At 35.7% G+C, this 15734-nt stretch overlaps 1 protein-coding gene across 1 annotated transcript in view; it reads right to left on the reverse strand.

Annotated features, from left to right (window-relative positions):
• The window catches only part of Spag17 (sperm associated antigen 17), a 239361-nt gene that overhangs the window by 148959 nt on the left and 74668 nt on the right, over positions 1 to 15734 (reverse strand). The window contains exons 5-6 of the mRNA XM_063256315.1: positions 2725 to 2911; positions 872 to 1066 (exon numbers count right to left, since the gene is read on the reverse strand). Of these exons, the coding sequence (XP_063112385.1) occupies positions 872 to 1066; positions 2725 to 2911 (382 nt within the window). The remainder of the gene's footprint in view (positions 1 to 871; positions 1067 to 2724; positions 2912 to 15734) is intronic.

Here is a 15734-nt window from a genome sequence, read left to right on the forward strand (position 1 = left end):
TAAGTTTATTGGTACATTTTGGATGTACATAATGATCACATTCCTTATGGGGAATGTATACCTGTATATGATTTAATTTGATTCTCCCCCACATCCATTCCCAGGGGTAGTTATTTTGAAATCTGAAGAGCACTTGAAAAAAAAAGTAGTGCTCCAGAAATTGGGGTGTGGCTATGTAAGTTTTAAAGATTATGCAAGTGTTATTAATGAATAACAATAAAAGCAGTGCATAAGGGAGAAAGAACTGAGATTTCTGAAAACACAGGTTTACAGTGAATCTCAATTCTGTTACCTAGTAGTAGTAACTTTCTTCTTCTTTTCCACAGAGGAAGACTGGCACATTTCCCTGAGATGAACACTCCCAGGATGCCCGTGACTGGTAGTGTGACTGGGATTTCACTCCTCAGCTTCCTAGTCCCCAGCCAAGAAGATAAATTACCCCCTGCAATTTATCACAATAAGGCAGTAACAAGTAGGGCAAGACTGCCAGGCTGTGATCTCACTTGGGCCATTGGGGACTTTTGCAAGAACTGATTCATTCATTCAATAGTAATCTATCCAGCCCATGCTTTTTGTGTAAGAAGTTACAAATCAAAGGTTCCTGAGAAATGTAGTTGGACAACCAAGTCTTCTGACCTACAGTCTATATTTTCTGTGACTACACAGGAGTACAAACACAGAGTATGACTTTAATTTGCAGAATTTATGACTCTTGGCTGATACAAGCAGAATAAATAGCAAATCAAAGTCTTGAAAGGATTTAATAATGAAAGTATTATGTGGCTATGTTTTGTACAGCAAATCACATTTGTACTTTAAGGACTATGGGTAATATTGAAGGACTCGGTAAGTTGTATAACAGACTACATACCTTCTGGCTGAAGAGAAACTTCCTGCTGCTGCTTAACTGCAGCCAGGTGTGTCTGCAGAGGTTCATAGTTCTCTGAAGATATTTTAATCACACTGGTTATGGGAATGCCAAGCTCAGTCATAATGGCTAATAACTGAGGATTGTTGAAGCCCACAACAATAATGTAATGTTGGGCACCATCATCTGGCTCATCATCTGTTCAAAATACCACAAAGAAGAGTAGTCGTAGTTGTAAAAGAGAACAGGTTGTGCTTAGCCAGTTTAATAGCTATATACATTATGCATGCATTTGTAATCCCCCTGGCTTGCCAAAAATGGTCCAGTTGGCTGGAATATGGTCTTGTTGACTGTTTTTCATTATTGCTCTTCCAGTAAGAAGACCTCAGCCATTTTACAAAATATTAAAACACTTTTGCAAATGAGACATAGGAGTAATTGAAGGACAAATACACAAGGGGCTTATGGTCATGGAAAATGTATGTTTCAGTTTTTATCTGAGTTTAGCCTATAACTTTTTTTTGGGTTCTAATCTCTTTTGAGCAACATCTGGCTTTACTCCTGAATTACAAGTAGCTGCAGCTTTGTGGTATTTTACAAGTAGAGGTGTTTACAGGATAGGGAAATACTGAATATAGATGAACTCCCTATCAAAATATTATACACACCTATGTCAGTTGGTATACATTTTGATTATTGGTTATGTAACAAATATGCATTTATTGCACTAATATTTAAAATACATATTTCATAAAAGTATGCCCTCTATATTGCCTTCCTTATACTATTTTATTAAAACATGAGATTACTTTAGAATATAATATTCTGTGGGATGAGAATCATTGCTATACTTTAATGTTGATATTGCATGATACATGGAAACATTACATTGTATAATAGGACATTAAGGTTAACTCATGAATAATACAGCAGATGAACAATTCTTAAGTTTCAAAATAATTTTTCTTCTATAACAACAAATCAACACTGATATTGCAAGGGAATTAATCACATTGCAACTTCTTATTTTATTTAAAGAAAGACAAAACAAAAGAGAAAACGGGCAGAAATAGTACATACTTTCAAAGAAAAGAAATAAACAGTAATAAATCACTAGCTGATGTATTCATATTGTCCCCCCCCCCTAATTTCTTAAGTCCAGTGAATTTAGAGCAGAGATCTATGAGAGGACTCAAGTTCAAGGACAGGAGAGCTCACTGCTATTTCATTTAAATAGGATCTAAAATTGCTAAAAATATGAAATCTTTTATTTAAAATAATAAATAAATACAACATAGATAGTAACAGGTAGCTTGATTTAGGTTCAGGAAGGCAGTAATGACTTACAAAGGGCTACCTAGGACAAATTATATTTATGTCAGTAGTATAACATGAAAGAATATTCTAGTTGCTCTCTTTCAGGCAAAATGAAAGTGGGAGAAGTTGGGACTAGGAAGCTAGGTGTTCTTTGTGAGTCTCAAAAAGTGGTTTGAATTTATTACCATTTTATTTAGCTTATGACAACAGCCGCCTTTTCTTTTGCCTCACAATCACATCTAATTTTATATTTCCAACAAGATAGCCTTAGGGGTCCAATCATCTTGCTGTCTCATTCTTTGTTGCTAAATATGCCTTGTCAAACACACACTAAATAAGTATTTGCTAAAAACATTTAGAAACATTTCTGTTAGAAATTCATTTTGCATTAAAGTGTTATGGAAAGTAAGTAACTTATGATTCTGTAAAGAATGAAAAGACTGGGAAAAATTAAGCATAGTTACTGGGATGATCTCTCAAGCTATGGTACAGGGCAAAAGCGAAAAGGAAAAGGCGACCGACAGCAGCAGCTCACTGACCAATGTAATACTTCTTGTTGTCCTCTTCGCCTCTCCGTTTTAACTCAGTGGTTTTCTTCACTGTCGTGCTGACCTCGAGCTGCTCTTTTCCCTTTCCTTTAGCAGCCTTGGCACCTGGGGCCTTCTTTTCTTTGGAAGGTTTTGCTTTCGCTTTATCCATTTCTGCTTTAGATCTCTCTTCTGTCACCTGGAAGGAAAGGAATACTTACAGCTTTAAATTTTTATTTTACCCCATCACTTATTTCTCGTTTGATTTTTCATTTATTCATTTGTTAAACCAGGTTAGTGGAGATTCCAGCCTGAATCTAAGCCACGAGAAGGTAGATCTTTGCTCCAGGAATGAAGGGGCAATTTCAGGAAGTTGTTTATGCAAAAGCCTTCTGGGAGACAATCTGTCCACCTCAGCTGTGTTAAGGTAGGACAGGAAGACAAATCTGAACACATCATCATGTTAGAAATTTGGATGCTCATTTTAGCCAGACTCTGAAGAGCATGCTTCTGAATCTTAGAGGAATTTGAGTTGATCATTAAAAACAAAAAACAGGGGCTGGGGATTTAGCTCAGCAGCATAAGCACCTGCCTTGCAAACAGGCAGTTGTGAGTTCAATCCCTGGTACCGATAAAAAACAAAACAAACAAACAACAACAACAACAACAAAACACCCAAAACTAAAAGTGAAATAGGAAAACAGAAAGAACAGGTTCCCCCTCCCTAATTTCCTTGTCAAGCTTCTCATGGTTTAGTAATGCATTTTTTTTAATTTTGAAGAGAATAAAACCAAATGAGAGAAAACAAAATGAGGTCAATCAAAACAAAAGGATGGACATAGTAATGACTTAAAACCAAAATACAAAGTGACCTACAATGATTACCATGATGTCCCTTGTTATCTTCAATAGAATTGCCCATATCATCAGTCATAATAAAATTGAACATAACAGTATAGAACAAAATCAATAAAAACAAAACATTGGAGACATTCCAAGACTGCAAAAGAAGATAACAGTCAAACCAGAATGGGAACCATAGTGAATCTTACTGTCTTCAAAGCAGTTGTCTATACACTCAGACTGGATACTATTAAACAAAACAGATTCAAATCAAATCACTCAAAACAAGACAGTGATCAAACAAAACAGATTCAAATAAAATCAGTCAAAATAAGACAGTGAAAGCAATAAAGGGCTTCAAATTAACTTACTAGGTAATCAAAAATGGTTACCATAGTATATCCTGCTGTCTTTGGAATAGCTGTCCATACCATCAAATCTAGTACAAACAGACAAACTGGAACAGAATATAACCAAGCTAAACAGAGCGATGAACACAATATGGGTTTCAAATCATGATACAAGATTAACATTGTCCTCTGCCTTCCCTTTTTAGACAATTCCTCCACTTTCACTTTCACAGAGTCCATTTTACATTTTGTATCCCACTAATTCCTTTGATTTTTAGATTAGGGAGGCAACCCACTGTTACCTAAGTGATTCTGAATCTTTTTACCCCTGAGCATGATCTCAAGTTGTATCCATTTACCTAGGAGAGCCTCAAGGTTTTCCTTCCTTATAGCTGAGTAGTTCTCATTGCATAAAAGTGTTACATCTTTCCAACAAATCTGATGGGTGAGCTATCCCTACTTTCTCTGGTTCCCTGTCACAAAGAGCATTATTTTCTCATCATTGTCTTTCCGTCTATAAATCCTCCTTCAGGTTAATTATATTTCTTATACAGAGCATCTTGATGGACCCTATCTCCTGACCCACTGTGTTTCTTTTTATTAGCGTATTGAGGCCATCTTAGTGATTATGGCCAACCTTCTCTGTCTCATCTCTGCCGTGCTATTTTTCTGCCATTGGTTGTCTACTTTTCCACTTAATTCCAATGTCTGCCCTGTTCAGTGAGTACCCTCTGCTGATGTACCTGAACCATGGTCTTTTTTCTCTCTAGAATGTCCTTCAGTATTTCTTGTAGGGTTGGATTGGTGGTCACGAACTCCCCCAGTTCCTCTTCGTCATGGAAGCATCTTGTTTCTCCATTAATTTTGAGAGATAGTTTTTCAGGGTACATCAGTCTGGGTTGGAGATTATTTTCTCTCAGGGCTTGGAATACTTCACTCCAAGCTTTTCTTGATTTGATGTGTTAAGGAGTCCTGTCATGATTCTAATGGGTTTTCCTTTATAGGTGATCTGTTTCCTTTCTCTGACAGCTTTTAAGATTCTGTTCTTGTGGTGAATTTCTGGGATCTTGATTATTATATGTCTAGGTGGAGATCTATTTTGGTTATAGCTGGCTGGGTTCTGTATGCCTCATATACTTGAACATCATTTCTTTTTTCTATGCTTGGGAAGTTTTCTTTATTCCTGTAAATGGTCTTTGAATTTGATTTGTGTTTACCCCTGCTTCTTTGCTCACATTTCTTGTTCTTAAGTTATAGATTCTCTTGTCATCTTTGAAGTTTTGTATTGTTTCTTCCTGGTTCCTTGTTATTTTAAAGAGGTCTTTCCTTTCATGATTGCAAGTTGCAAACCTATATTCAAGGTCTGATAGACTATCTTTAGTTTCTTTCAAGCAGTTTTGCCACCTTTCAATGGATTTCTTCATTTCCTGGTAATTTCTTTGAATCTGTTTCATGTATTCTAATTTTTTTTTATATTCTCCACCAAAGATTTCCCTCCTTTTTCTGTGCTCCTCTGTTACTCCATGTGTGTCTTCTTGAGTGATGCTTAGCATTTCTTTTATTACTTTTCTTATATCTTCCTTTATTTATATTAGTATTTCTGTTTTAAATTCTTTTATAATTTCATGAAGTTGTTTCTTTATGTCAGATGCTGTTGCTTCAGAAACTGCAGGTGTGCGACTCCCAATCTTTTCTGTGTTTACCTTTCCTGGGCCAGTACTGCTTGGGTTGGAGGCTGGAGACTGCTTTTTATTTCTTCCTCTTGTCATATTCCTGGTTTCTTCCAAACAAGTGGATAGTGGGATCCCTGGCACTTTCTGTATTGATTATAATTACTCTGAAGCATGTTGTGTAGGGATTGCTGCTTTCTCCAATCTGTTGATGACTACTAGAGTATAAGCACAGGTAGGGCAAGCTGGCCCTTCCTTTCTGAGGTGGTTAATCACTGGGAATCTTCACCAAGTTAGTGTGTGCCATATGGTTAGAGGTAGCTTTAGGGAAACTTCAGTCTTGGCTATTGGGTCACGCACAGGTGTGGGACTCAGTCCAAGCAATGTTCATCAATCTGCTCTGTGCTAGGAGTGGATGAATGAAGCCAGCCACAGTTCTGGTCCTGGATTTATCCTGCCCACCTCCAAAATGGCACCCAGCCAATGCACTGACTATTTTTAAATATTAGAATATTCTTTTGAGAGTATAATACTAACACATTACTTTTATGATAGTCTCACTTACATGATGGTTGCTGTTTGATACATCCAAAATGGGAACTGCACAATATTACAGTTTGGTCCCACAAGTTGGTAATACACTGCTCTGGACCATGCTTAGATCATCACACATTATCTAAAGACCTCATTTACATTATGTTACCCTTTCCAAATGATTGTGAAATACTTTGTGCAGTATTTAATAACACAATTATGCTTTAAAGTCATGTGTTTACAAATGTAAATTAGTTATATTGGTGAAAATAATATGGCAGTACTGGATCATAAGATATCTATACAGAAGATCTACAATATGCATATACTATTATTTTTCCATATTATGAGTGAAAACAAGGATAATTATTTTACCATTATGTTGGATTATGATGTTTATTTCCTTAAGTATGAAACCTACAGGTTATAAAGTCTAATATATTAGATTTGGGAGAGTATAAGATATGATGCTCTGGCTTCCTGATAACAGAATATAACAGAGAAGAGAAAAGATATATTTCCCTCTCTGGGGGTCATCTGAGGTTCTGCTGCTCCCAACACCTGCTCTTTGGCAATAGAGGAAAACATCTGTTATAGGCTGGTGTGTGTCGCACACCACTTTGGGATAGGGTACATCACTATATATTAGAGGGGCTCACAGTTTCTAGAAAACAAGGAAAAGTTAAGTGTGTGAGTATCATATGCAAGTGGTAAAATGACATCTTAGAATAGTTGAGGGCAAAGGCTGAAAGAACACATCCCTGCAGTCGAAGTGGCAGTTCAGGGAACCAGTTGCATGTAAGACAGGAAAGGAGTAGGTAGAAAAGAAGGAGGGCAATGCTAAGTCAAGTTTGTCAACCCTCATATATTTTTGTCCATATCCCACAACATATATGAGGTAGCTTTAATCTTAAACTATCAGTGAGAACAGAAGTTCTGAAAATGTATGGGATGCTGATATTCATTTACTCATTCACTTGTTCAGTGAATGGTTTTTTGAGCTTCAATTGCTGCCTGAGTTTCTTCAGGAGCAGAGGGAAGCATCAGTATTGATGGAGGATGTCACTCACAGCCTTGGCTGGAGGCACCAAGAAAAACACAGGTAAGATGGAGGTGTGAAAGGGCCCAGTGTTTCCCTCTGTTCGAGAAACTCCCTCTGGTGCCTAAAACAGGGTTGAGCTCTGCCCCTTTGAACACACAGCCTATGGGGGAAGACAAGGAGAAACAAAAACAAGCAGATACAAATACAATTACAAATTTTAATGAATTCTACGAAGGATAAAACTGAATATGGTACTAGAAACACAATTGAAGAGACCTCTCTCATAAGTGAATGATGGAGGGTTTTTCTGGAGGAGGTAACATTTGAGCTAAGATCTAAAAAGTGAGCCAGTCAGTAGGAAAATTCCTCAAGCATAAAGGAGCAGTGCTTGTTCAATGAACTGAAAGGAGACAGTGACAGCAGGAAAATAAGGGCACAGGCAGAGTGACTCAAAATGAAGGGTGGGAGGCAAGACATATATCAGGCCAGACAGGGCTTTGGAGCTACAAGTAACAACTTTATATTTTATTAAAAATTCAATGGTATTATGTGGGGGAGTGCTATGAATTTGCAAGATTGGAAATCAGAAGACCAACAAGGAAACTACAACAATAATTCAGATAAGACCTAATAGTGACTCACATTGAAGTTTTGGTAGAATGGAGAAAAGCAGATTGGGTTGAGTCCCATTTTGGGTGCTGAAATTTCAGCAGTTAAAATATTAGAAATGAGCATATCAAAGTTAATGATCTGGATTTTAGTGTAAACAACTGCGTGGCTGATATTCATACTACTTATAGCAATCTAGATGACTGGATACGAAATTGTTTTACTGTGGGTGGGCAGACTATTGAGAGTGATTATGGTATATTTCCAATGACCCTGTAATGTCAAGGAGAAACGAACACACACACTGTCTTCTTAGAAGAGGTATTTGGCTGGAGTTATAAATGTTAACTGCATGAGAGGAGATGAATCACCTTGAATGAGAGTTCCTACGCATTATAAGAATTAAACCTGGGATCTTGGAAACGCGAATGCTCAGCAATTTGTTTTAAGAGGAGATGCCAGAGGAGACAAAACAGCTAAATGTAGGGAAAAAACATAATGTGAAGTCAGAGAACTGACTGACCAAAAATGGAAAAACCAAGTATTGGAAGTCGTGGCTCACGTGAGACAGAGCACTTAATGCCTGAGTGTGGAGGTATTGAAAGGGAACCTGTAATAATAGAGAGACCATAACTATTTTGAGAGGTTTGGTCCTGAAGGAGAACCAGAGCTCTAAGTCATTCATTAGAGGAGAGGCTGTAAGGGGTGTCAGGTCAAGGTATGCTTGTATGCATGAGTGCACATAGAGTTTACAGGCTGATGGAAAGACCCAGTAGAGAGAGTGATAGTGATGATATGGAGAAATTCTTGAAGTAGAAAAATGGAACCAGATCAAGACATGTGTCAGTGACTCTAGATAGATGGGAAGAGAGAAAATTTCTTAGTTTAATAAGAGCAGCATGGAGAAGATTGGAGGCTGGGTGTGTATACAAGAAGGGAGAGGTCTGGATGGTATTGAAAGAATGCTTTAAATTTTCAAGAAAAGCATGAAACAAAGTCAGAGACTGAGATTTGACAGGTAAGACACAGGTTTGAATACACATGATAATATGAGTCATGTCAGACTGCCTATTTAGTAAACAGCAAGTCACTAAAGAAATATAGCGGAACTCTGCCAGTGTTGACACATTATTGGAAATTTTGAGGTTGTTAATTTAAAACAAAACTAGTGTGTTGAACCATATGTGTGTATCAGTTATCTTCAGCTGCTCAGAAATAGACATGAAAATGATAGGTCACTGAGCTCATCTTGGGAGTTTTGCAATCTGACTTGATAGAAGAAGAGAAAATTGAGGGAGTAAAAAATGTATAACTAAATGATTAACAATCACCAGGACTATGTAGTCTAAGCTTTAAAAAACAGCATGTATAACAATGGGAAGAAACTGTTGGTATCCATGTATTGGAAGTTAGGATATAGCTGAAGAAATTCTGTGGGAAGGGATATTAGGTTATAAGTAAGAAGAAACCGGAAATTTTCCAAGATTACAGAAAGGGAGATCTGAAGGCTGGTGATAGTAAGGTTTGTAGGATAGCCATGGGAGTAAATGACTCAGGCGAAGAGAAAGAAAGGACCATTAGGAAATTAAGAGACCAGTAAGAAAAGCGCTGGTCAAAATAAAATACATTGAAAAAGAAGAGTGAGAAAGGATGGAATAGCAGTATCCAATCAAAATTGTCCAAAGCAGAGAATATCCTGGTAGAATAACAGGAGGGTTTAACAACTGTTGAGGTATTTTGTGGTAGCACTGAGTGCCAGAGATGTAAACTGTTAAAGTAACTCCTTTGGTTTAGACTTGAGGTTCTCCACATAATACTCTGACAGTTGGACAGTTGGACAGTATAGACTACAAGTTGTCTATAAGGAGAAAAGTTTCATTTAAAGTTGATACTTCTTTCCTATAAGACTAATATTTATAACAACAAATTAGTAAAGGACTAGTTAAGTCATGGTTGTCACAGTCAATATTGTTAGCATCACTGTCATGAATACCATTATGTTTCTATTTATTGAGTTCTTACTATACAACAGGTATTGTATGTTGTTAAGTCTTCACAACTACCATGGGTTAAGTGTTAGCTTTAGGAGAAAACTGAGGCTTTGTCTGAGCAAGTAACAGTTTAATCTTAGAGTTAGTAAGGGTAAAGTCAGGCCAGCTGCCCATATACACCAGCTCTTTTTAGCGAGCCCATAGAATCCAAGCTAGTGTCCAAGTTGTCTAGCCTGCAAGATGGCTGCAGGTCACTGTAACATCATGCTTTGGGGCACAGCACACACCCCCATGTGTAAGCCTTGCACGGCTCCTTGGTAGATCGCTAGCCTTGCCACAAGGAATCTCTAATTTCCCCATCAAAAGCCATCAGAAACTTTCACAACAATAGTATAATTGTCTGCCAACAATTTAAAATCAAATCCCAGGGCAACCTTTCTATCTTAAAAGAAGAACTATGCTAATGTGTAGATAGAAGAGTAAATGCTTATTTATATATACATTCATGTATTTTGTCATTTCACAGATACTTGCAGAATAGAGAGAACTTTTTTTAGAGATTTTTTTTTATTTAAAGAGAAAAAAGAAATGACATAAAAAAACAAAGCAGTAAAAGGGTACAGTACATTTTTAAAAATTTTTTTCTCAGTGAGGCAGATTTCATGGAGCTAGCAGGAGTACTGGGAGTGGGGGAGATGAGGACAGGGGTAAGAGGAAATCAAAAGGACAATGATAACTGCATCAGATTATTGTATAGGTACCAATTTTCCATGATGAGTGTATTTAGAAACGTGCACTCTATTATATAACAAATACATACTAATAAAAAATCTGTAAAAGTTGGTGTTTTTGTCATTGGAGTTCCATCAGTTCAGGAGTTCAGTAAGCTCCCTTTTTTTGCATAAGTTTTCTTGGGATCATAGAGACAGGAGGGCTGACCATAACCAAAAATTCAAATAAATGATAAATTCTAGCAGCACAGTCTAGTACTAGAATATAAGAGTGCTTTCAGACATCGTCTTTTTAATTAGACTTCAGAAAACAACCAAAGAGATCGATAATTTTATTTACATTATATAAATTACCATACACACTTTGTTCTAGGCCCAGCTGTGGGAGAGACGGAAGCTGGTTTGATCCCCAGCCCTAAATCTCATTCCTGTGTTTCTCCTACGGATCTCGCCTCTGATGCTCTCTAATGTCTGCCATGATTGTCTGTCCTCATCCTTCACTGTCTTTCCAGAGACAGAATAATCATTGCTGCATGCTCTTTGGTTTCTCCTGAGTGCTCCTCCTCCCTCACTACTCTTTCTGCTCACTGCCTTCTTCCTTCCTTTCTTCCCGCCTTTATATTCTTTTAGCAATTTTGAACTTGGGAAACTGGAGAAAAGATTCTTTAAACCAATTTTCATTAACACTGAAATGTCTACCTCCCTTAACTTCACCAAAAATATTTTAAAGAGGATTCTTACAAATCTTGATTCACTTCTTTAAATGTTTATTTTTTATTATAAAATTATTGAAAAATTGGAAAAAGTGTAAGGAATATACACAATTCAGCATAATTCTACCACTTAAAAATGCATGGGGATATTTGGTACATCTTTTCAAATTATTTTATGCACCATGTTTTATGTAATTGTCATTGTTCTTGCTAAACAACTTAGTGTCCTGCATTTTCCATTTCCAATGATGAATCTTCACTTGGTAGAATTTCAAGAAATATTTTCACATAAAGATCTTCCTAGGTAGAGAGAATTCTCTGATGCAGAGAAACTGTGCAGTGAAGGACAGAAGCAGATAGAAGAATCTGGGTCCTCCTAGGATTCAGGTTCAGGCAGAGATGCTTGTGGATTTCAGAACATATTTCTTGCATGTTCTCATCCTTCAGTCATCTGTTCACGACTTAAAAAATTCAGGGAAACTCTTGCCAATTCAAGAAAAATATTAGGAGGTATGCATCTCAGAGGTCCCACTTTCCGCCATGTTTGGGGAACACATGTTCTTAAGCATCTGAAGAGAATGGTCAAGTTCATTACAGAATACATTTTCTTTTAAATGAAGTATGTACAGAAAGCATCTGGATGCCTCCCACTGTGGGAAGGTTTTGGATGGGACAGAGGTTTCTTAACCGTTTAAGCTACATAGCAGATGTGAGGATCTTGTTTTAATGGTAACTAAAAATAGTGTTAGCATTTCACATACTCAGTTAAGTAGGACATGTCATCTCCCTAGAATCTTTAATTCCAAATTGTTATCTTTGTAAAGGGAAAAGAAAAATTATCCTTTCTCTTTAAGAAAGGGACCTAATTATTCGGTACATCAAAATATTTTAAATCATATATTTATTTGTAAATGACTTTTGATGTCAAAATTCAAATGAAATTGGTAAGTATACATTTTCCTACTCATTAGTATGAATGAGAGGTAAATGGTAAAAGTCAATGGAACTGATGATAGATAGCTGTATCTTGTCTTACTCTTAATAGTTAATAATGAATAGTACGTATGCATACTTCTGTGTTTTCTATGTGATCTATCATCACAGTAATACTAATGACTTAAAAAAGAAAACATGCTCATGGAAATTGTAATTAACTCACTTTAGTACATGGTCTATGAGAAAATGGGTCTTTTCTGAGTGCTACTTTAGTTGCCTTTCAAGATGTTACTCTATCTTACATCTGTTCTACCACCCAGATGGTACCATCTGGGTCCTGAGGGTGGAACTTAGAAGAAATACAGAGAGAAAGTATATGGGATTGAGGAAATTTGAGAAACAGTATTAAAAAGATTTATTTTAATAAAAGTCCCCATCTTTAATCACCTACTGTGCTGTTAAATCTCCAAGACTGTATATAATACACAGTGATTTCCAAATTCATTTTACCAGGTGGCTGTTTTGTAAGTGAACTGGGCTTTAATGATTTCACAAACCACTTTGGAAACAATAGATGGTAGGAACATTTCTTTAGACCTAATTAATTCACGTCTATTAATTTATGTTAAATAAATTATTCAACATACAAAATACATAGCTTATTCTAAAAATATGGAAATTAAAGTTCAGTAACAGAGAAAAATTACAGTGACTAACAGAACATTACGTAAATAAGAATGCATGAGGATACTGTGTTAATGAGTAAAATTTAAAATATATGCTAACTGAAAAAGTTTGGAGTAAAATGTTTTTACAATAATTGCAACTATGCAAGAAAATCCACAGAAAGAAACAGAAAGGAAATGTACTAAAATCCTAACATTAATTTTAATATAGTTAAGGTATTGTGAATGGTGTATTTTTCCTTTTCTATAATTTCTGGTTATTTCCACTTACTTTACTCATCTAATTCCCCTTTTCATTCCTTCTCCTGTACATCTACTAAACAGAAAATACAATGCATGAAACTGAATTAAGAATTTGTATCTTTAGTGAGTTGCTATTCTATAGAAAATATAAACTGGAATGCAGTATTGTTTCACTTGATCAGAAGAAATGCACAGAATTTCCTGAGGTACCACATTGCCATCTCATTGAACTTACTAATTCAAAAAATCAGAACATGGCCATCTCTGTGTGCAAGGCTGGTAGTGAGGAAGCTGGGTCTGATGTCTGTGTCGTCTAGGATCCTATGTGGCTCTGAGACACATTAGCACCAAATCAGCTAATGGTATCCTACTTCACCATCCAAAAAGGCAGAGAGAAGGTGTGGAGTTGTCTGAGATAATCTGAAGAGGTCTTGTTCTGAAATATTCCATCAGAGACTGGGTCATTTCTGCACCGAGAGCGAAGGTCTAGAAATTAAATCAGAATTGCCTTGGGAATTAGTGGATGATCAGCTTAGTGACCTCTGTCTTTGGTGAGTTTTATTCTCATCTCTGATCACTCGCTTGCATTTAACCTCCAGATGTTGTGAGCAATGTAATTAGTAGAAACATATGATTGTTGGTAGCTGGTAGATCATTGGGCAACATTGTTGGTACTATGGGAAACATCTCCAGGCAGTACCTTGCTGCTTGTGTGTCCTGAATATCATTTCATATTTCTTGAGATACTTGAGGGACGTATGTATAGTGGTGAGGAACAGGGCCTTTAGACTTGGAAAGTTTTATATTTTAATTCACTGCTGAAAAGAACTCTGATCTTGGGAAATTATTATTATTATTATTTTTATTGGTATTGGGGATCGAACTCACAACCCCCTGCTTGCAAGGCAGGTGTTTTTGCTGCTGAGCTAAATCCCCAGCCCTGGTCTTGGGAAATTATTAAAATTTTCATCTAGCAAAATTTGAGAATCAGTCTCTAATTCACAAAATAATTTCAAAGATTAAATAATATGATACATAAAGAACCAATATAGTACCAAATGACTAATAATGGTATGTAACTATTATTAGCTGCTGTACTATAGGTACAAAAAATGTTATCCTATTTTAAATATATGTGTTTCTTTTAATGCTTTCTAGAAGTCCATAAACAGTTTTCACTGATAAAAATCAAACCAATTAGGAAAGCACTACTTCAGTTTTAGAGAAAAGCCAGCCAGGGAGTCATTTGTAATTTCTCCAGAATTGCTGAGTTTCAAAGACCCTTAGATCCAGCATTCACGTTGATAGTATCCTTATTTTGATAGTATAGCCTCAAAGAAGTCCATTCAGTTAGTGAGGCAAGTTATTCGTTTCCTGAAATGACACGGGCTCCTCTACCCTGAGTTCTTGCTCTTCCTCTGTTTGATTTCTTAAAATAGTTTCTGAAGATTTTAACCACAACTGAATCAAAACTAACCAGCCTGTAATTTCCTGGTATGTCCCTATGGTCTTTCTTTTAAAACAAAACATACACACAAAATGGCATTGCATTGGCTGATTTCCAGTATTTCGGGGTTTTGACTGGAGTAAGCTGGAAAATGTCTGAGAAAGCTATTCTAACCTCTCTACGTTCCTCTTTGTTCCTTTGCTGAAGAAGGCTGTGTACTTGTGGCTTCCTGATGTTATATTTATCAAAATTAGGCAATTTTAATTTTGAATTGTTTTAAGAAAAATTTAACAATACTATTTGTTCATAGCTCCTCACACTTTCTATCTCTTCAATTCTAGTACACAAGAAAATGAGGCAATTTGTACAAAGTACATGAGATATGAAGAGAAAGAACTCTTTTCTACAAAAGATTAACATCATCTTAAAAAAGCCCAAGAAAGTACGGACTACTTATTTCAGCTCATAAATGAAAAGCACAGTTAGAAAATGTTGGCATTTACAAAAATTTTGTAAAAAGCAAAACATACTGAACTTTAGATTTAATCTAATTACTTAAATGGCTAATGACCTTTTCTATTAGTCATTTTCATCTATTTTTATGATTAAATAATTTCTTTTAGTTGAACTTTTAACAAAACTGAAATATTCTGATTCATAATTGTATTGATTGCAAGTAAATGTTCATAATTAATCTATAACATAAAAGTTGGGGTTAATACAAAGCAAAATATGAGTGAAAATAAAATTCAGATTAAATTAATACATAGTTTAGAACAGAAACCAATCAATTTATTTTAAAATAGTAAGAAACATGAAGACACTACATGAGACTAAATAATTGCTTCTATATTTGGTTGAAGAAATTTTTTTTGAATTAAGGATAGGCTGATAACATAGAACTAAAAATATAAAATAAATGTTGAGATAATTATTTAAGAAAAGTTCATTTGTAAAGAGAACAGTTTTAGCCATGCTTTAAAATATAATTTGGGGTTACTGTGCAGAATAAGTTATATTCTGTTGTTGCTAAAATATATTTATAGAAATAGAGTACATTCCTTCATGTACACTATTTGAAAATATTTAACATAGTGTTTCCAAATAGATAAACATTTTAAAGTAGATTCTATTTATTTGCAACTAGAGACCAGCATTTGTGCACCAGAAATTCACATTTTAAAATACTTTCAAAGTATTTGTAAAAATTTCTTTATAATATTAATG

This window comes from Cavia porcellus, unplaced genomic scaffold (assembly GCF_034190915.1).
Source record: "Cavia porcellus strain 051 isolate PalLab524CR breed Dunkin Hartley unplaced genomic scaffold, mCavPor4.1 scaffold_1, whole genome shotgun sequence".
In the NCBI taxonomy this organism is placed as follows: domain Eukaryota; kingdom Metazoa; phylum Chordata; class Mammalia; order Rodentia; family Caviidae; genus Cavia; species Cavia porcellus.